General features: G+C 44.4%; 2 protein-coding genes across 3 annotated transcripts in view; one reads left to right on the plus strand and one right to left on the minus strand.

Moving 5' to 3' along the window:
• LOC143955465 (uncharacterized) overlaps window positions 1–21081 on the plus strand; it is a 230834-nt gene that overhangs the window by 187004 nt on the left and 22749 nt on the right. The gene's annotated exons all lie outside the window — the stretch shown is intronic.
• LOC143955656 (uncharacterized) lies at window positions 475–13274 on the minus strand. Of its 2 annotated transcripts, XM_077465758.1 has the most exons (8): window positions 13215–13274; window positions 8778–8892; window positions 8005–8139; window positions 7791–7869; window positions 7585–7682; window positions 7299–7505; window positions 7008–7143; window positions 475–6170 (listed from the first exon to the last, which is right to left on the minus strand). In XM_077465758.1, exons 2-8 carry the CDS (start codon window positions 8871–8873, stop codon window positions 4909–4911), a joined length of 2013 nt encoding a protein of 670 aa, XP_077321884.1. In that variant the 5' UTR covers window positions 8874–8892; window positions 13215–13274; the 3' UTR covers window positions 475–4908. The 2 variants fall into 2 exon arrangements, with proteins under 2 accessions (XP_077321884.1, XP_077321885.1); XM_077465759.1 differs by lacking the exon at window positions 7299–7505.

The following is a 21081-nucleotide window of genomic DNA, read 5'->3' on the forward strand; positions in this document are numbered from 1 at the left end:
GCCCGCAGACCCCGACAACCAACGGCCAGGGTTGTCGGGAAGAGGCCCTTGTCCTCATCAACATGGGGACAAGGTGCTTTGGGGTGGGGGGGCCGCGCGGCCCCCCCTTCCCCAAGGCACCCCCCATGTTGAGGGCACGCGGCCTGGTACGGCTCAGGAGGGGGGGCGCGCTCGCTCGCCCCCCTTTCCTGGCTGGCCGGGTAGCGTGCTCGGACAAGGGTCTGGTGTGGACTTTGGGGGAACCCCCACGCCGATTTTTTTCGGCGTTGGGGTTCCCCTTTAAGCCCATTCCAGGCGGCGGAGCCCGCGACGTCTCCTTCGCGGGCCCCGCCTACCTGTACACGCGCTCGAAATGGGCGGACTTTCCGAGCGGGAACAGTCCGCTCATTTCGAAAGTACAGCGGACAGGCCCACACACGGGCGGACTGTTCGCTCAAACACAGTTTCAGCGGACAGTTTTTCGGAATTTCCGAAAGACTTTGTCCGTCCAACTGTCCGCTGAAACTGTCCGCTGAAAGCCCACACACGAGCGGACTGTCCGCCCAAACACTGTTCAGCGGACAAGGTTGGGCGAACAGTCCGCCCGTGTGTACGCGGCCTTACACTACCGGCCACTTTATTAGGTACTCCTGTCCAATTGCTTGGTAACACAAATTGCTAAATCGGCCAATCACTTGGCAGCAACTAAATACATTTAGGCATCTAGACATAATGAAGTTCAAACCGAGCATCAGAATGGGGGGGGGGGGGAAGAGAATTTAAGTGAACGTGGAATAGTTGTTGGTGCCAGGCGGCCTGGTCTCGGTATTTCTTGGATTTTCACACACAAACTTCTCTCAAAGGTTTACAGAGAATGGTGGGGAAAAGAGAAAATATCCAGTGAGCGGCAGTTGTGTGGAGGAAAATTCCTTGTTAAGGTCAGAGGAGAATGGGGCAGACTGGTTCCAGATGATAGAAAGGCAACAGTAACTCAAATAACCTCTCATTACACCCAAGGTATGCAGAACACCATCTCTGAACGCACAACACATCCAACCTTGAAGCAGAGGGGCTACAGCAGCAGAAGACCACACAGGGGGGCACCACTCTTGTCAGCTAAGAACAGGAAACTGAGGCTACAATTGGCACAGGCTCCCTAAAATTGAACAATAGAAGACTGAAAATGCTTTGCCTGGTCTGAGGAGTCTGGATTTCAGCTGCAACAATCGGATGGTGGGGTCAGAATTTGGTGCATGGATCCATCCTGCCTTGTATCACCGGTTCAGGCTGGTGGTGGTGGTGTAATGGTGTGGGGGGGGGGAATATTTTCTTGGCACACTTTGGGCCCCTTAGTACCAATTGAGCATGGTTTAAACGCCACAGCCTACCTGAGTATTGCTGCTGACCATGTCCATCCCTTTATGACGGCAGTGTCCCCATCTTCTGATGGCTCCTCCCAGCAGGATAATGCCCCATGTCACAAAGCTCCAATCATCTCACCACTGGACAATGAGGTCACTGTACTCCAATCACCTCACCACTGGACAATGAGGTCACTGTACTCCAATCACCTCACCACTGGACGACGAGGTCACCGTACTCCAATCACCTCACCACTGGACGATGAGATCACTCTACTCCAATCATCTTACCACTGGACAAGGAGGTCACTGTCCTCCAATCACCTCACCACTGGACAACGAGGTCACCGTACTCCAATCACCTCACCACTGGACAAGGAGGTCACTGTACTCCAATCACCTCACCACTGGACAATGAGGTCACCGTCCTCCAATCACCTCACCACTGGACAATGAGGTCACCGTCCTCCAATCACCTCACCACTGGACAATGAGGTCACTGTACTCCAATCACCTCACCACTGGACAATGAGGTCACCGTCCTCCAATCACCTCACCACTGGACAATGAGGTCACCGTCCTCCAATCACCTCACCACTGGACAATGAGGTCACTGTACTCCAATCACCTCACCACTGGACAAGGAGGTCACCGTCCTCCAATCACCTCACCACTGGACAAGGAGGTCACTGTACTCCAATCACCTCACCACTGGGCAATGAGGTCACTGTACTCCAATCACCTCACCCCTGGACAATGAGATCACTGTACTCCAATCACCTCACCACTGGACAAGGAGCTCACCATACCCCAATGGCCTCCATACTCACCAGATCTCAATCCAATATAGCACCTTTGAGATGTGGTTGAACTAGGGTTGCCAACTCATCCCTTTTAAAACGGAACACATATTAATTCCACAGGTTCTGAGGCTAATTGAATGCAGATAAGGCACTAAGTGCATTTAATTACCACCGAAATCAGCCACATAATTAATATGTGTTCAGTTTTAAAAAGGGATGTACTGGTAACCCTAGTTCCACCACATCCCAAAGGTGCATTATTGGATTGAGATCTGGTGAGTGTGGAAGCCATTGGAGTAAAACGGAACACATATTAATTACACAGGTTCTGAGGCTAATTGAATGCAGATAAGGCACTAAGTGAATTTAACTACCACCTTAATCAGCCACATAATTAATATGTGTTCAGTTTTAAAAGGGACGAGGTGGCAACTCTAGTTCCTCCACAGCCCAAAGGTGCAGTATTGGATTGAGATCTGGTGAGTGTGGAAGCCATTGGAGTAAAACTGAACACATATTAATTATACAGGATCTGAGGCTAATTGAATGCAGATAAGGCACTAAGTGCATTTAATTACCACCGAAATCAGCCACATAATTAATATGTGTTCAGTTTTAAAAGGGATGAGGTGGTAACCCTAGTTCCACCACATCCCAAAGGTTCTCTATTGGATTGAGATCTGGTGAGTGTGAAGGTCACTGGATCTGGTGAGTGTGGAGGCCATTGGAGTACAGTGACCTCATTGTCCAGAGGTGAGATGTTGGAGCTTTGTGACATGGTGCATTATCCTGGCAACCAGGTGGCAACCCTAGCTGGAACGAGAGATTGGCATCAAGGATGTGCAGCCGACAAAACCTGGAGCAACTGCGTGATGCCATCATGTCACTCTGAGGAAGGTTTCCAACGCCTTGTATCTATGCCACCAAGAATGAAGGCAAAAAGGGGTTAGACCCGATACTAGCAAGGTGGGCCTAATCCGAAATTCAGAAAATTTTTGTAAATAAGAACGAAAATTCAAAAATTTGAAAATCCGAAAATTCGTAAATAATGAGCTAACTAATAATAGGTAAGGGAATTTCTTTTAAAATTTGGCTGTTAATGAACGCTTAACGAATACTAACTTACGAATTATCAGAAATAACAAATGCCGCATCTAAACGAATGGAACGTAACAAATTAATAAGAATAATAATAAAACGTTTTTATTACTATTATTAATTCATTACAAATTATCCAAAATAACGAATGCCGCAGCTAAACAAAATGGAACGTAATGAATTAATAATAAAAATAATAAAAAAGGGTTTTATTATTATTTATTTGTTACGTTCCATTAGATGCGGCATTCGTTATTTCCGATAATTCGTAACTTCGGATGAATTCGTATTCGTTACGTTCACCAACAGACAAATTTAAAAGGAAATACCAATACCTAGAATTTTAATAGTTAATTATTTCGGATTTTCTCTTTGTTATTTTTTCGGATTTTTGATTTACGCTCCATCCGTTTAGATGCAGCATTTTGTTATTTTGGATAATTTGTAACAAACAAACATTTTTATTATTATTATTATTATATATTATTAATTTGTTACGTTCCATTAGATGCAGCATTCGTTACTTACGATAATTTGTAACTTCAGATAAATTTGTATTTGTTACATTCACTAACAGCCAAATCTGAAAGGAAATAGCAATATCTATAATTTTAATAGTTAGTTATTATTTCGGATTTTTGAATTTTCGTTCTTATTTTCGGATTTTCAGATTTCCTCTTTCTTATTTTTTCGGATTTTCGATTTACGCTCCATCCGTTTAGATGCAGCATTTTGTTATTTTGGATAATTTGTAACAAATTAATAATAATAATAAAAACTTTTTATTATTATATATTATTATTTTGTTACGTTCCATTAGATATGGCATTCATTATTTCCGATAATTCGTAACTTCGGATAAATTCGTATTCGTTACATTCACCAACAGCCAAATTTAAAAGGAAATACCAATACCTAGAATTTTAATAGTTAATTATTTCGGATTTTTGAATTTTCGTTCTTATTTTCAAATTTTCTCCTTTCTTATTTTTTAGGATTTTCGATTTACGTTCCATCAGTTTAAATGCAGCATTTCGTTATTTTGGATAATTTGTAACAAATTAATAATAAAAACTTTTTATTATTATTATTTATTATTTATTTGTTACGTTCCATTAGATGCGGCATTCGTTATTTCCGATAATTCGTAACTTCGGATAAATTTGTATTCGTTACGTTCACCAACAGACAAATTTAAAAGGAAATACCAATACCTATAATTTTAATAGTTAGTTATTATTTCGGATTTTTGAATTTTCGTTCTTATTTTCGAATTTTCAGATTTCCTCTTTCTTATTTTTTCGGATTTTTGATTTACGTTCCATCCGTTTAGATGCAGCATTTCGTTATTTTGGATAATTTGTAACAAATTAATAATAATAATAAAAACTTTTTATTGTTATTATTATTATATATTATTAATTTGTTACATTCCATTAGATGCGGCATTCGTTATTTCCGATAATTCGTAACTTCGGATAAATTCGTATTCGTTACGTTCACCAACAGCCACATTTAAAAGGAAATACCAATACCTAGAATCTTAATAGTTAGTTATTATTTCGGATTTTCGAATTTTCGTTCTTATTTTCGAATTTTCAGATTTTCTCTTTCTTATTTTTTCGGAATTTCGATTTACGTTCCATCCGTTTAGAGGCGGCATTTCGTTATTTCGGATGATTTGTAACTTCGGATAAATTCGTATCGTTCTCGAGGGTTGTGTGGATTCTCTGATGTTTGGTGAGGCAAGACTTCCACGAAAAACACTTCCCGCACTCAAGGCAGGAATAGGGCTTCTCCCCCGTGTGAGACCTCTGATGTTTGGTAACATACGATTTCCGCGTATAGCATTTCCCGCACTCGGGACAGGCATACGGCTTCTCGCCCGTGTGAGTCGATTGGTGTTTAACAAGCGCCGATTTCCGCGAGAAGAGTTTCCCGCACTCGGGACAGGAAAAGAGCTTTTCCTGCGTATGGCATATCCGATGTTCGGTAAGGCTGGACTTCCATGAAAAACATTTCCCGCACTCGGGACAGGAGTACGACTTCTCGCCCGTGTGCAACCTCTGATGTCTGGCAAGGCTGTTCTTATCCGAGAAACGTTTCCCGCACTTAAGACAGGGATACGGCTTCTCGCCCGTGTGAGATCTCTGATGTACAACCAGTTCTGATTTAAGAAGAAAACCTTTCCCGCACTCGGGGCAGGAATACGGCTTGTCTCCCGTGTGCAATCTCAGATGTCTGGAAAGACCGAACCTCTGTAGAAAGCATTTTCCGCACTCAGGACAGGAATACTGCTTCTCACCCGTGTGTGACCTCTGATGTGTAGCAAGGTCAGATTTCTGGGTATAACATTTTCCGCACTCGGGGCAGGAATACGGTTTTTCACCCGTGTGACATATCAGATGTCGGGAAAGACTGGTCCTTTCCGTAAAACATTTCCCGCACTCGGGACAGAAATACAGCTTCTCCCCCGTGTGCAATCGCTGATGTCTTGAAAGGCAGAACTTTTGGGTAAAACTTTTCCCGCACTCACTACAGGGGTACGGCTTCTCTTTTGTGTGAGATCTTTGGTGTAGGTCCAGTTTTGATTTACGAAGAAAACATTTCCCACACTCGGGGCAGAAATGAAGCTTCTCCCCCGTGTGAGATCTCCGATGTACAGCAAGACTGAATTCAGAGCCAAAACTTTCCCCACATTCAGAACAGGAAAATGTCTCCTCCCCCTGAATTCTGGCCCCATCCCCCACAGTACGAGGTTGCTCAGAGTCGGAGGGATTCCATGGTCTATCCACACTATGAAGTCCACCATCCATAGTGGAGATCATTGTCTTTTCTCCTCCACAATCTCCTGTGATGTCCTCATCTTCCATTCTACAACCTGGAGATAAAGTGAGAAGATCCTTTGAGGGTTTCTCCATGGCGTGTCCTGGAAAAATATAAAAACATCATCAATAGATATGAGAGGGTTAGTTCACTTCCATCAAGATCCCATCTGGATCAGGTAGATATGAGTGAGGAGATGTTCTCTGCGGAGGTCCCAACCAGCCGGGACTTTTCCCCCCTCTTCAGTCCTTTGGTCCTCCTCCCAGATCACTTCTACATTTACACAGCCTTGTCAGAAGAGAAGGAACCAATGGGGGCTGGGAGGTCCATGCTCTTCACACAACCACAAGCCTAGGCACTGGGTCATGTGATCTCTGATAGACAAGAGGGTCAAAGTTCAGACTTGAAGACCCTTTACCATAGAACGAGGGACCATAGGCCTAGGCTTCTGGTGATATGCAGCACTGGAGGGAGCTTGGAGCATTTTTTTTCTCCTGGAAAGATAATTGTTTTAGTATTTATATTGCTTTGTATAGCAATGAGACTTTCAACAGAGTTTTATGGTAACATTTATAATTCTGCTGGAAGAAGAGGAACCAACCTAAGAAAGTCTCAATCTGTGTTATCATATCTGTGCTACTGTAACTAGGAGTGACCCACAACCTAATACTGCCAGCTGAACCACAAATAGGGTATCAGTACAGGGAGGGGACCATTACCAACCTAATACTGCCAGCTGAACCACAAATAGGGTATCAGTACAGGGAGGGGACCATTACCAACCTAATACTGCCATCTGAACCGCAAATAGGGTATCAGTACAGGGAGGGGACCATTATCAACCTATTATTGGCTAATATCACTCAGCTCCCGCCCTACTCTGGACCAATCAGTGAGCAGTAACAGAGCAGAGATAAGAGAAGAATATATGATGGGTCACCTGTGCTGATCTCTGTAGGAGTGTCCTCCTCTATGAATGTCCTCGTCATTCCAGCCTCCTCCGTATATTGCTGATCATCCCTCACATACGTCTCTTCTACTTCATCTTCAACTTTCATGTTCATCAGATCTTCACCCTAAACCAACAGAATGGCAGAAAATAACATCTGTAACATAGAAGTATTTATGATGTGAGATCACATAGAAAATATCATCTTGTAGAGTCCACACATCATCTCCACATGTCAGAGTGTTCAATCACTTTATGTTCCCGACCCTCAACTCCACCTACCTGATGATGGTGGGGGATGGTGTGACCTTCCTGTGTGGAATCCCGGGAATACAGAGGACGGGAACATCTCTCTGGTGGGTTCCTGTAACTAGGTGGCTCCATCCTATCCTTCTGTCTATCTGAAACCTCTTCCATCACACCATACTCATCATCGTCATCCTTATACTCTTCCTTAACATCAATATTACTATCTCTGTGGTTTCCAGTCTGAATATAAAATAAGGAATTTATTGAAACAGACATGCTTATTAGACTTCATAACTACCAATAATTGTTCCTCATCTACCTGATGATGGTGGGGGATGGTGTGATCTTCCTGTGTGGAATCCCGGGAATACAGAGGACGGGGACATGTCTCTGGTGGGTTCCCATTACTGGATCCATCTGTAGGAAACACACACACTGACTGAATACATTGTTTCTATGTGTTTATCAGATGATGGGGGATCTAGGTGGAGCCCCTGCTTTCCCTACTTACAAGTCTCCTCTTACCTTGGCATGTGAAGGTTTGGCATTTCTCTACCTTTACATCCTTCAGGAAGTCCTTATTGTCTTCTGAATACCCCCAAACCTGTATCAAGAAATAGACAGGTTTCTATAAGGTGTCAGGATGTCACTGACACACACACAATGATACAGTCACCATCCAGACACATCCCTTGTCTGTTACTGGATAATGTCCCAGAATTCCCAGAATCCTCCTCACCTCTCCTGTCAGCAGCTCCATCATCTTCTTGGTGACTTCTAGAACCTTCTCCATGTTGTGTCTCTCGGGTTTTAGGGAGTCACATGGAGGCACTGTGATGGTCATATGATCACCGGACTTCACAAGAGGAAATCTCTGTATTGGGGAACCAATAGGAACATCATGTTAGACTCCCAGAATCCTCCTCACCTCTCCGGTCAGGTCTGTGTTTTATTAATAGAGATAAGAGTGATGTCATGTGACCTCCCAGAATCCTCCTCACCTCTCCGGTCAGGTCTGTGTTTTATTAATAGAGATAAGAGTGATGTCATGTGACCTCCCAGAATCCTCCTCACCTCTCCGGTCAGGTCTGTGTTTTATTAATAGAGATAAGAGTGATGTCATGTGACCTCCCAGAATCCTCCTCACCTCTCCGGTCAGGTCTGTGTTTTATTAATAGAGATAAGAGTGATGTCATGTGACCTCCCAGAATCCTCCTCACCTCTCCGGTCAGGTCTGTGTTTTATTAATAGAGATAAGAGTGATGTCATGTGACCTCCCAGAATCCTCCTCACCTCTCCGGTCAGGTCTGTGTATTATTAATAGAGATAAGAGTGATGTCATGTGACCTCCCAGAATCCTCCTCACCTCTCCGGTCAGGTCTGTGTTTTATTAATAGAGATAAGAGTGATGTCATGTGACCTCCCAGAATCCTCCTCACCTCTCCGGTCAGGTCTGTGTATTATTAATAGAGATAAGAGTGATGTCATGTGACCTCCCAGAATCCTCCTCACCTCTCCGGTCAGCAGGTAGATGATCTCCAGGGTGAGGTTCAGTATCTTCTCGGTCATGTGATCCTGGTCCTTTGCCATCCTCATTGGCGTGGTCATGTGCTCTATGAGGGTTCCTCTGTAGACGAATAGTGGAGAATTATCTGGATTGTATTGGAGGTACAATATTAGGATGGGGATATAAAGGGGTTAATAGTTGGGCTTCCCCCAGTGGAAATTGGCCTATGTAGATTGGTTCTTTAGTGTTTGTTGTATTTCTTGCCCCCTACAAACCTGATATATTTTGTCCTACCTCCTTCAATATAATTGGCTTATTTCAGACCCCCTAGAAAAGGTGACATCTTGAACATGAAGAAAATGTTTTGGTTCCAAAAGTGGGGGGGGAATGTTCTGCCCCTGGAGGGGTTAATCTAGGTTCCCACACTATATATGTGTGTATCATCATCTGCTGGAGATAAAAGGCGTCAAAGTGACTATGGACGAAGATTTTTTATTTTTTTTGAAAGCTCATGGCGTGTGAAACACACTCAAAAACTTCATCCGGTGCCAAAAAAAAATGTGCACACACATAAAGAGTGAATGTGCAACGGGTGTGCACAAGCCTTCTAAAATCAGAGGGCCTTGCCCTGATCCCCTGGGGCGTGAGGCCCCAGATGGGGACTGGGGTACTTTACACTTGGGTCCGTCTGACCAAAACCAGATGAGCCCCCTTTCTCTGGAGGATCTGCCGAAACAGACCCACCTAAGTACTTGGTGGGTCTCCCCCAAAGGGAGACCCCATGAGAGGAGGACGAACCAAGCCAGAAGGCCACTCTCAAGACTTTCAGGGCAGGCCCGAGGACCTACACCCTACCAGTCACACATGCAAAAACCGTGTACAAACGTAAAAATACAAAAAGTGACAAACAAGAGCTTACATAAAAGAAAGTGGGGAAGGAGGAGAAGGAGAAACAATGACCAGGCATCAAAAATTCCTCCGGTCCCAGCCAAAAGACCCGGCTCAGGAGGCAAAAAAAAAAAATGTGTCATATGGTGCAGTGACCGTGGTGCCATAAATCAAAGTGACCCTCACTCACAGTGTTTGCACGGCACCCCCGGACTGCCACTCCGGGGCCACATACACCATGGGCTTCTTTTTAGGTCCGACCCTCAGCCAGACCAGTGCAGCCCTCCATCCCTGAAAGATAGAGAGTCCTCTCCCTTCTCGGGGAGAGCCGCCGACTATAAAGCAGCCTCCACCGGTACTAGCCCTTCCAGGCCCCCATCAACCTGACGCAGTTGCATAGCACCACCCCGGATCCTCTTCAGGGTGACGCCAGCTCCTCCACCGGATGCTGACAGGAACAGAGACCACACCAATCCTAGCCAGATGGCCGGGAAAACCGTGACTATGGAGGAAGTTGATTGATGTGACCCGGTGGGGGGGGGGGGGGGAGGGTTACTGGGTGTAATTATATAAAAATCATATTTTATATCCAGGCATTCTGGATGCAAATCTTTAATCTCTACTGTAAGCTCATAGCGACTCAAATCCCACTTTCCACTACGATAGCACTCCTCTCCACAATTCCTCGACCCCTCAAGTCCCAGCTTTTGAAAAACAACTACTACACCTCCCGAAATGGGCAACTGAACTCGATTCTGTTTCGGGACCTGGAACATCCACTTTAGCAGCAGAAGGAAAAGGAAAGACCAGTTAAAAAAAAAAAAAAAAACTTGGACCTCCTGGTCTATGTTTCGTTATTCATTTGCTTTTCAGGATTGGATTAGGAAAGTTGTTCTTCCAACGTCCAACTAGCCATGATGAAGTGAGCAAACCCACTCCCCCGACCCCCACCCATCCTCCCCATAGTATCCCAGTCGTTCATTTGTGTAAGAGTCCAGGGCTTTCTATGCATGCACCAATGGCGTGTTGCCGCAAGAGGAAATCCGTGCCAACTGAGCATGCGCCAAAGACGCCTCAGTGCGCCAACCCGCACCTGCGCAGAAGACTTGAAGGAAAAGGGGCAGGAAAAAGCCCAGGATGTGCACAGGAAGTGACCTCAACCTGATGGAAAAAGGCGGGAAAATCGGCAGGAGGCGCACAGGAAGTGACCTCAAACTTCCCTATATAAGCCCAGCCACTGCCAAATTACTGGATTATCTTCAGTTCCCCCCCCCCCCCCCCCCGTTCCTGTGCTAGTGTATGACCTGTTGTGACTTGAAAACCTATTTGACTACTCTTGATTGCTGCTTGCCATTGACCTCGGATTGGTACCTTAACCATTCTACTTTTTTTGCCCCTTTTGTACTCAGCTGCCAAATTGGAACCGACCCCGACTTGGATCTCGACCATTCTTCTTCGGATTGACCCTTTTATACTTCGTTGCCCAACTGGACCTGACCTCGGCTCAGATCTCAGACTAAGGCTTACACCAGTGATTCTCAACTAGGGTTCCTCCAGAGGTTGCTAGGGGTTCCTTCAGCATTGGGCAATTTCTGCCTCTCAGATAAGTTCCCACTGACACTATTGATCTTTTTAGCTCTCTGTAAGGAGGTAATTCTTCCCAATAACCACGAGTGTAAGGGGCAATCCTTTCCCAACTAGAGTTCCTCCAGAGGTTGCTAGGGGTTCCCTGAGCAACTTCTGCCTCTTTGATAAGTTCCCACTGACGCCATTGATCTTTTTAGTCATCTGTAAGGGGTTAATTATTTCCAATGACAACAAGTGCAAAGAGGATTTTTCCTCAACCAGGGTTCCATGGACCTCTAGGGTTCCTCCAGAGGTTGCTAGGGGTTCCTTGAACAATGAGCAATTTCTGCCTCGCAGATAAGTTCCCACTGACACCATTGATCTTTTTAGCTATCTATAAGTGGGTAATTCTCCCCAAAGACCACAAGTATGGGGACCATTGTTCCTCAGCTAGAGTTTCTGCAAAGGTTCCTTGACCACAAGTGTAAGGAGCATTCTTCCTCAACCAGGGTTCCATGGACCTCTAGGGTTCCTCCAGGGTTCCATAGAAACATAGGGTTCCTCCAGAGGTTGCTAGGGGTTCCTTCAGCATTGGGCAATTTCCTCCTCTCAGATAAGTTCCCACTCACACCATTGATCTTTTTAGCTATCTGTAAGGGGATAATTCTTCCCAATGACCATTCTTCTCACTGAACATCACACTAATATATCATGAGTTGTAGAGTTCTAATTTTTAGAAAGGGGTTCCTCGAGACCAGAGAACTATTTCAAGGGTTCCTCTGTGTTGAAAAGGTTGAGAAAGGCTGGCTTACACGATGCTCCCCACCCCTGGCACCCGTGCCACTCGGTGTCCACCAAGTCTCTGTCTCCATCACCAGAGGCTTTAAGGACCTGAGGTGCAAGGGAGGCCACCCCACTACTTCGGTCTTGCATCAGGTACATGGCCCTCGTGACCTTCTCCCTCTTCCTTACCTTCCTTCTAAACCAGTTTCTATTTCGTTATCTCGTTTCCCACCATTGGACACTAGTCATACATGTTCAATTATTAGACATGCGCACGCCAGAAATTTTTGTTTGGTTTCGGATTCATTCGTTCGTTGAAGAATTTAGTTTAGTCATATTTGTTATGTTGAACTGATTTGTTTTGTATCTTCAGCATTCATTTCGTATATATTTGTTGGTCCGGGTGGATTCGGAAAAAACAAAATTGCGGTGGTTTCCGAAAGATTTTTATATATTCTATATAAATATCAAATTGGACAGATTCGAATCATAAGGATTCAATATTTTTGGACGCTGTTCAACCCACCAAGAGAAATGGCACAAGCTAATTAGACAAAAATCAACTGGCGTCATGCGCATCCGAATTGACGAGCAGGGAGAAATTTCAATTCCATTTGTTATCTGAATCCGAATTATCGAACAAATTTAAAAATTTAATTTGTTTCCCCATGGGCCTGAACTACTATCACATCATGTGACAACATCCGAATGAAACAAATGCATTTTGTTAATTTCATTATTTTTTTTTATTTTTATTTTTTTTAAGGATTCATCGACATTCGTTACTATGTTGTATGCATCCAAATCTCCAAAAATGAAATTTTCATTCGAAAAAACGAATCAAAACGAAATGCACATATCAATCAATTATCCCTTCTCTATTAGCGGACGAACTGGTCAGTTGAACTATATTACCTTTCCTAGGGTTTCCTGAAGAAGGTAACATCCAACTAACCTTGTTGGGCCCGGTACCTTCCCAGTTACCATTTTAGATGACTCGAGATAGTCGTATTCAACCACTGGTGCCTTTTGTCTTCCTTCATCGGAATCTAAGTATCTATGTACATTTTTTTTGAATGTATACAATCTATCGTAATTGGAAGTCCTGAACCTTACTACTTCTGTACTTTTTCTATACGTCGTACATGGAACTCCTGTTTATAAAAACGTGAATAAAATAAAATTGAACTAAAATAATATCTTACCTTCTCTGCTTCTAGTTCGAACAACGTCTCCTCTCTACTCCCTCCCAACTCACCTCTCACCCGGAACTTCCTATTTATACCTGACGTCACTTCCTGTCTTCCATAGAGACTTCCTGTCTGGGTGGAAGCAAGATCCCCACCTTGTGGAGCTAAGAGGAACTGCAGCTGCATAGTGTGAACAAAGCCTTGTCATTGTTGCCAGGTGTCTCGGAAGCTGCAAGACAGTTTCTGGATTAAGGCTACTGCCCCATCATGTCCTCATCCAGCAGGTTCCAGGTTGGGTTGCCACCTTTTCCCTTTAAACCCAAACACATATGAATTACACGGGTTCTGTGGGTGATTGAGGTGATAATTAAACTCACTTGGTGCCTTATCTGCATTAAATTAGCATCAGAACCTGTGTAAATTAATATGTGTTCAGGTTTAAAGGGATGCAGTGGCAACCCTAGTTCCAGGACTCTGTGAAGAGTGGCAGTGAGGTGATGACTGCTGGAACACTCTTTGGGTTCCATCACCAGGCACTGGTAAAGACTTGTTTTTTCTGGCACTGCACAAACCTAATCGACAGAGAACTGCCATCTTTTTTAGGCTGTCTTGTGGTATTGAGGCTTCTGGCTCTGCTGGGTTGCTGGCTGCTGTGAGGCCCAGAAGCAGGGCCAGTGCAAGGATTTTTGTTTACTTAGGTGAAGGTGCATGTTGGTGCCCCGTCCCACTGTCCATTCCATGCATGCAGATTGTAGGGCACTGTGGGAAGGTGGGCTGTAGGGCACTGTGGGAAGGCAGATTGTAGGGCACTGTGGGAAGGCGGGCTGTAGTACACTGTGGGAAGGCGGGCTGCGGGGCACTGTTGGAAGGCGGGCTGGAGGGCACTGTGGGAGGGTGGGCTGCAGGGTGCTGTGGAAAGGCAGGTTGGAGGGCACTGTTGGAAGGCGAGCTGTAGGGCACTGTGGGAGGGTGGGCTGTAGGGCTCTGTGGGAAGCGGGCTGTGGGGCACTGTGGGAAGGCGGGCTGCAGGGCACTGTGGGAAGGCAGGCTGCGGGGCACTGTGGGAAGGCAGGCTGTGGGGCACTGTGGGAGGGTGGGGTACAGGGCACTGTGGGAGGGTGGGCTGTAGAGTTCTGTAGAATACTGTGGTAAGGAGGCCTGAAGGACACTGCAGGCTAGCTGAAGCTCAGGCAGGCTGTTGGTCCTTCCTCCCCCTCCATCTTGCCTTCTTCAGACTAGCGGAAACAGGTGACATGCATCCCTCCAGTACACGCCACGCTGCCCGAGTCAGGTGAGGCTCAGCTCTCTAATGACTGTCCAGCTTTAGAACTGTGCATATGCAAAACAGAACAGGAGCGAAGCATTCAAATTTACAGGAGCTTTTCTCCTGTCTCCATAAGTGTATACCACAATAACATGCTATAGTGTGAAAGATATTAATAATAATTAACATATGTACATTCCAAAGGGCTAACGCAATAAATAATAAGCATAAAACATAAATTTCACATAAAAAAAATCCAATGAAACTGTGCTATGATACATTTGTGTAGATCCACTGCAAGTTGTTTGCACCAACTTCAGTGCACTGCCAACAAGACAAAGCACATACCACTTGCTTACCAAAAAAAGTGTCCTCTTAAACTTATGAGGTCACATGCGCTTATCATTTGTTGGATATTTACAACCACTTTGATGAAAAAGCAACACTGTAGCTCGGTCCAGTACCAACCACAGGGAATCCCATATATGCAAAGAATAAAGCACTGTATTGTGGAATACCAGGACAAGGAAACAATCAGTTGCTTCATGCTTGTATAGTAGGGCATATGTCCTGTTAATGAGCTAAAGCATGCTTTATTCTTTGCAAATATGGGGTTGCCTATGGTGGGTACTGGGCCAGGCAGAGTGGTGAAAGGCCTCTCTTGGGAGAAAGTTACTATACATGCATTGTCACTTTTTGAGTGAAGTGGCTGCAAATATCTGGCAGATGACAAGTGCACGTGTACTTTTGTCTTGGTGATGGCACCCTGAAGTCGGGTTTGACTTGAATAAAAGGTGGCAACCCTACTTATTGTGGTTATCTTTTTGTCCCATCACCTCTGCTCTGTCTGTCCCCATGTATTCTATAACTGCCACCATCTCTCTTTTTCCCCTGTCCTGTCCTTATGTCCCCTTCTCTGTCCCTATCACTCCTATTCTGTCTCTAGATAGTCCCCATGATGTACTGTCCTGCACATGCAGCCGGCTGTGTAGGACAGTCAGACATGAAAGCACTTTTCCCCTAACCTTCAACTGAGGATCCGTGCCATTCCTTGTACATAGCTCTCAACTGTCCCTGATTTCGAGGGACTGTCCCTAACTTGGAGCAATGTCCCTCTTTGCTTCTCATTTGTTCCTCATTTTGGTCTTATCTATATAGTTGTATATAAAATGCACTTTTTTATCTTTCAAAAAGTGTTTCCCAATGCTAAACCATTCATCCAATTTCTAAATTGCTGCATTTGTCAATTTAAAAGCCAATATAAAGGAATATTAGTGGTAAAAAAAAGCACTTGTGGATTTAATTAACTTTTTTTTGGGTGGGTTATGTCCCCTTTAAGGGGCGTGGTAGTGGGCGTGGCCTATGCCTACATATGTTTGCTAGTAGGTGTCCCTCATTCCTATCTCAAAATGTTGGGAGGTATGCTTGTACTGTGCCTGCAGGCGCACGCTCACCTCCAGATTATCCAACGAGTGTGCTGGACTGGAGGAGGTTCTGTTACCGCCCACATTGGAGGGGATTCTCCTAGAGACAGCAGCGAGGGACTGATGTGCATAAATGAAAAGCTATCATCTACTTTTCATTAGGGAAAGTGTGGAGGAGGCACAGCAGCGAGGGACCGATGTGCATAAATTAAAGGCTATCATTTACCTTTCATCAGGGAAAGTGTGGAGGGAGTACAGCAGCGAGGGACCGATGTTCATAAATGAAAGGCTACCATCTACCTTTCATCAAGGAAAGTGTGGAGGGAGTACAGCAGCAAGGGACCGATGTTCATAAATGAAAGGCTATCATCTACCTTTCGTCAGGGAAAGTGTGGAGGGAGCACAGCAGCGAGGGACCGATGTGCATACATGAAAGGCTATCATCTACTTTTCATCAGGGAAAGTGTGGAGGAGGCACAGCAGCGAGGGACCGATGTGCATAAATTAAAGGCTATCATTTACCTTTCATCAGGGAAAGTGTGGAGGGAGTACAGCAGCGAGGGACCGATGTTCATAAATGAAAGGCTACCATCTACCTTTCATCAAGGAAAGTGTGGAGGGAGCACAGCAGCGAGGGACCGATGTTCATAAATGAAAGGCTATCATCTACCTTTCGTCAGGGAAAGTGTGGAGGGAGCACAGCAGCGAGGGACCGATGTTCATAATTGAAAGGCTATCATCTACCTTTCGTCAGGGAAAGTGTGGAGGGAGCACAGCAGCGAGGGACCGATGTGCATAAATGAAAGGCTATCATCTACTTTTCATCAGGGAAAGTGTGGAGGAGGCACAGCAGCGAGGGACCGATGTGCATAAATTAAAAGCTATCATCTACTTTTCATCAGGGAAAGTGTGGAGGGAGCACATCAGCGAGGGACTGATGTGCATAAATGAAAGGCTATCATCTCCCTTTCATCAGGGAAAGTGTGGAGGGAGCACAGCAGCGAGGGACCGATGTGCATAAATGAAAGGCTATCATCTCCCTTTCATCAGGGAAAGTGTGGAGGGAGCACAGCAGCGAGGGACCGATGTGCATAAATGAAAAGCTATCATCTACTTTTCATCAGGGAAAGTGTGGAGGGAGCACATCAGCGAGGGACCGATGTGCATAAATGAAAGGCTATCATCTCCCTTTCATCAGGGAAAGTGTGGAGGGAGCACAGCAGCGAGGGACCGATGTTCATAAATGAAAGGCTATCATCTCCCTTTCATCAGGGAAAGTGTGGAGGGAGCACAGCAGCGAGGGACCGATGTGCATAAATGAAAAGCTATCATCTACTTTTCATCAGGGAAAGTGTGGAGGGAGCACATCAGCGAGGGACCGATGTGCATAAATGAAAGGCTATCATCTCCCTTTCATCAGGGAAAGTGTGGAGGGAGCACAGCAGCGAGGGACCGATGTTCATAAATGAAAGGCTATCATCTACCTTTCATCAGGGAAAGTGTGGAGGGAGAACAGCAGCGAGGGACTGATGTGCATAAATGAAAAGCTATCATCTACCTTTCATCAGGGAAAGTGTGGAGGGAGCACAGCAGCGAGGGACCGATGTTCATAAATGAAAGGCTATCATCTCCCTTTCATCAGGGAAAGTGTGGAGGGAGCACAGCAGCGAGGGACAGATGTGCATAAATGAAAGGCTATCATCTACCTTTCGTCAGGAAAAGTGTGGAGGGAGTACAGCAGCGAGGGACCGATGTTCATAAATGAAAGGCTACCATCTACCTTTCATCAAGAAAAGTGTGGAGGGAGCACAGCAGCGAGGGACAGATGTGCATAAATGAAAGGCTATCATCTACCGTTCATCAGGGAAAGTGTGGAGGGAGCACAGCAGCGAGGGACCAATGTGCCTAAATGAAAGGCTATCATCTACCTTTCATCAGGGAAAGTGTGGAGGTAGCACAGCAGCGATGGACTGATGTGCATAAATGAAAGGCTAAGGGTTGTGAGAGTGAAGGTGTGGACACTGTGCTGCCTGACATGGATCTGCGCTCTTCAATCCTCAGCAGGGCAGCGCCAGCATAAGCACTTGAGGGACCCAGGACTTTAGCACCCTCAGACGGCCGCCTTAGCTGCCTTATGCTGGTGCCGGCCCTGTCCAGTGGTCCTGTGGTGGTTGTGGAGGTGGTTGTTCGGTTACTTAATGCCTGGCCAGCTGTTGCCTGGAAGTTTTATAAGACTCAAGGTTGGACAAAAGTTGCCGCTGAATTGGGAGCACTGAGGAGGTGACCAGGAGCTAAAACACAGCGCAGGAGCACAAATCTGCAGGTCAACTTGACCAAGGCAGAAAATGGAGGGGACACACATGATATATTTTTTCCAGGTACATCTTGTATCTTGACATTATTGTGACAAAATCTATCATGGAGATCTGCTATTTATCCCTTTATGGGAGTCAACCAAAATATTGAAAGAGCAGGCAAATTCACCAATCTTTTGCTCAGTATGGCTGACTCTGTCTGTACATTCAACCTATATCACTGTACTAAGTGTAGCACCCTTAAAAACAGGGCTACATGTAAATTTAGCTGTGCTGGGTGGTAGCTAACCTGGCTAATTTGTAGTCTTTTTGGATCAAATGGGTTTGTCCCTAAGCCTGGGTTAGCTGTGGTTTCTCCCTTTTGTCAATAGGTGGCACTGTTGCCTTTGGCATTAGTATGATGAGCTACGTTGAATATAAACACTTTTCTCAGCCAATCAGTAGGAGTTTCTTTGGCCGTGGCAACTTTTCTCCAGCCTTCACACTTATGAAACTTTTAGCTAACAGCTAGCCAGGCATTAAAGCGGGAGTCCACCGGGCGCAATCCGGACGGTCCCCGCTGCCTCTGGGATCTGTGTGTTTCCCAGCAGGCAGCGGGGCACTTGCTGAAGGGGGCGGGCGCTTGCGGAAAGGGGCGTAACGTACGCCCCTTTCCGCAGAGAGCTAGCCCGGAAGTGGGTGCAGTTACCTGGATTATCCAGGTAACTGCACCCCCCTCCCCCCTGAAAGGTGCCGATTGTGGCGCCGGAGGGGGGGGATTCCGATGAGCGGAGGTCCATTTTAGGGTGGACCTCCGCTTTAAGTAACCTAACATCAGCTTTCACATTATTCAAAAAATTGGGCTAACTTTACTGTTTTGCTTTTTTTTTTTTCATTCATGAAAGTGTATTTCTTCCAAAAAAAATTAAGTTTGAAAGACCGCTGCGCAAATACGGTGTGACATAAAATATTGCAACGATCGCCAGGGTATATGATGTCTGGGAGTTCTAAGTAATTTTCTAGCAAAAAAAAAATACGGATTTTAACTTGTAAGCAACAAATGTGAAAAAAAAAAGGCGTAGGCCAGTTGGGAAATGTTATTGGACGCCAATTAAAAATTCTTTTTTTTTTGTAGATGTCAGCGCTAAAAAAAAAAAAAATATATATCACCATGGACACTTATAATTTGAGTCAGCTATCGTTGATTTTAACTATGTCGTTTTTTTTCGGGGGCTGCAGTCCCTTTGAGCTCCACAAGGTGGTGATCTCACTTATACATAGACAGACAGTCTCTATGATAAATACTAACAGGAAGTGATGTCAGGTACAGACAGGAAGTGAGGTAGCAGGAGGAAGAAGAGAGGAGACGTTGGTGGAATTGGCAGTAGAAGAGGTAATAAGATCTTATTTTCTATTTACACCCAGTAACCCCCCCCCCCCCGTTATGTTCCGTCCTCTTCCTCCATAGTCACTGTGACGTCTTTTATCTCCGGCAGATGATGAGACACACATATATAGTGTGGGAACCTAGATTAACCCCTTTAGGAGTAGAACATTCCCCGACTTATGGGGCCGCAACATTCTCTTCATTTTGGAGATGCGTCACCTTCTCACCTTATTGAATATCACATGAATATGATGTCTATGTCCTGATAAAACCAAAGGACTGTTGTGAATTCATTAAGAAAAAAAATAATAATAATACATTCATATTTACTGTCAAAGAGGTGAGATTGTTTAGGCTTTAGGAACAGATGAACTACAATGTTGATATTATTGGACTAGGACCTCTTGGAGAACTTTAAAATGCAAAGTACAAGATCTCACAGGTTTTCTAAATGTTAAAGGGATTTGCTATCTTTTCCAATTTTACAAGTCTGTGCTGAGAAATGTGTGGCCTGAACAAAAGGGATGTTTGGTCACAAACACCAGAGGAAATCTTATCTACCTCATTTAATGGCCAAGGAAGGCCATGCAAATATATATGGCAAGGTTTGGGCTATACTTAGGAGTACCTGTGACCAACAGCCATTAAACCTGAATGACCAGAACAAATATCCCATTGTCTCAGAAAGTGAGAGATCAATAAGCCAAGTAGTCAGTATTGTCCTAGCTTCTCATGAGACAATGGCTAAGATATGAAATGGAGATCTCCCCCACAGGGCAATAAGACACCTCTATTAGAAAAGTAAACAATGGGACTGTATGCATGAATGTTCACTGTTCAATTGAAGACACGACGAGGAAACATTGAAAATTGTGTATTTTTTTTTTACATCATAATATACGTATATTAGAAGCCGGGATATGATATCTTATTATAGAGTTCATCTCAAAACCTGCTGTAAGATTCATATACCAGTATCATCAATATTTTTCTAAGCCATTCAAATTATATATATAGGTCACAACTGAGATTATAATTTTAGTATCTAATGATCTAAAGAACTTGGTCACAAAGAAATTATATATGAAAGTGTGATTATAAGTAGAAGTGTTTTAGCAACAAATTAGTATTATAAAAAACATAAATCATGATTAGAATTGTATAAGAATTTAACCTATGTTTAGATAAACAAATATTGATTGGATACCCAAATTATACATGGATCCATATAGATAATAATTGTATGTGATTTGTTTGATATATATCTAACCTGTGTCCTTTCTAAACGGACTAAAGATTAACAGATATACAGTGATATGCATATATATCACCAATTTATGCAAGTGTCTATTGGAAATTTATGTTAAAGCGTATTCTACATTATGCCATAATTCTTGAACACTCGAATATATTCGTTAGAACATATAAATAACGAACACATATTACAGAATTAGAAAAATATTCACTTAAAGAAATAAAACACCAAACATAGGTGAGACACCTGGTGGTGGAA

This window comes from Lithobates pipiens, unplaced genomic scaffold, assembly GCF_037356315.1.
Source record: "Lithobates pipiens isolate NorthernLeopardFrog02 unplaced genomic scaffold, aLitPip1_a1.2 Scaffold_35, whole genome shotgun sequence".
Lineage (NCBI taxonomy): Eukaryota > Metazoa > Chordata > Amphibia > Anura > Ranidae > Lithobates > Lithobates pipiens.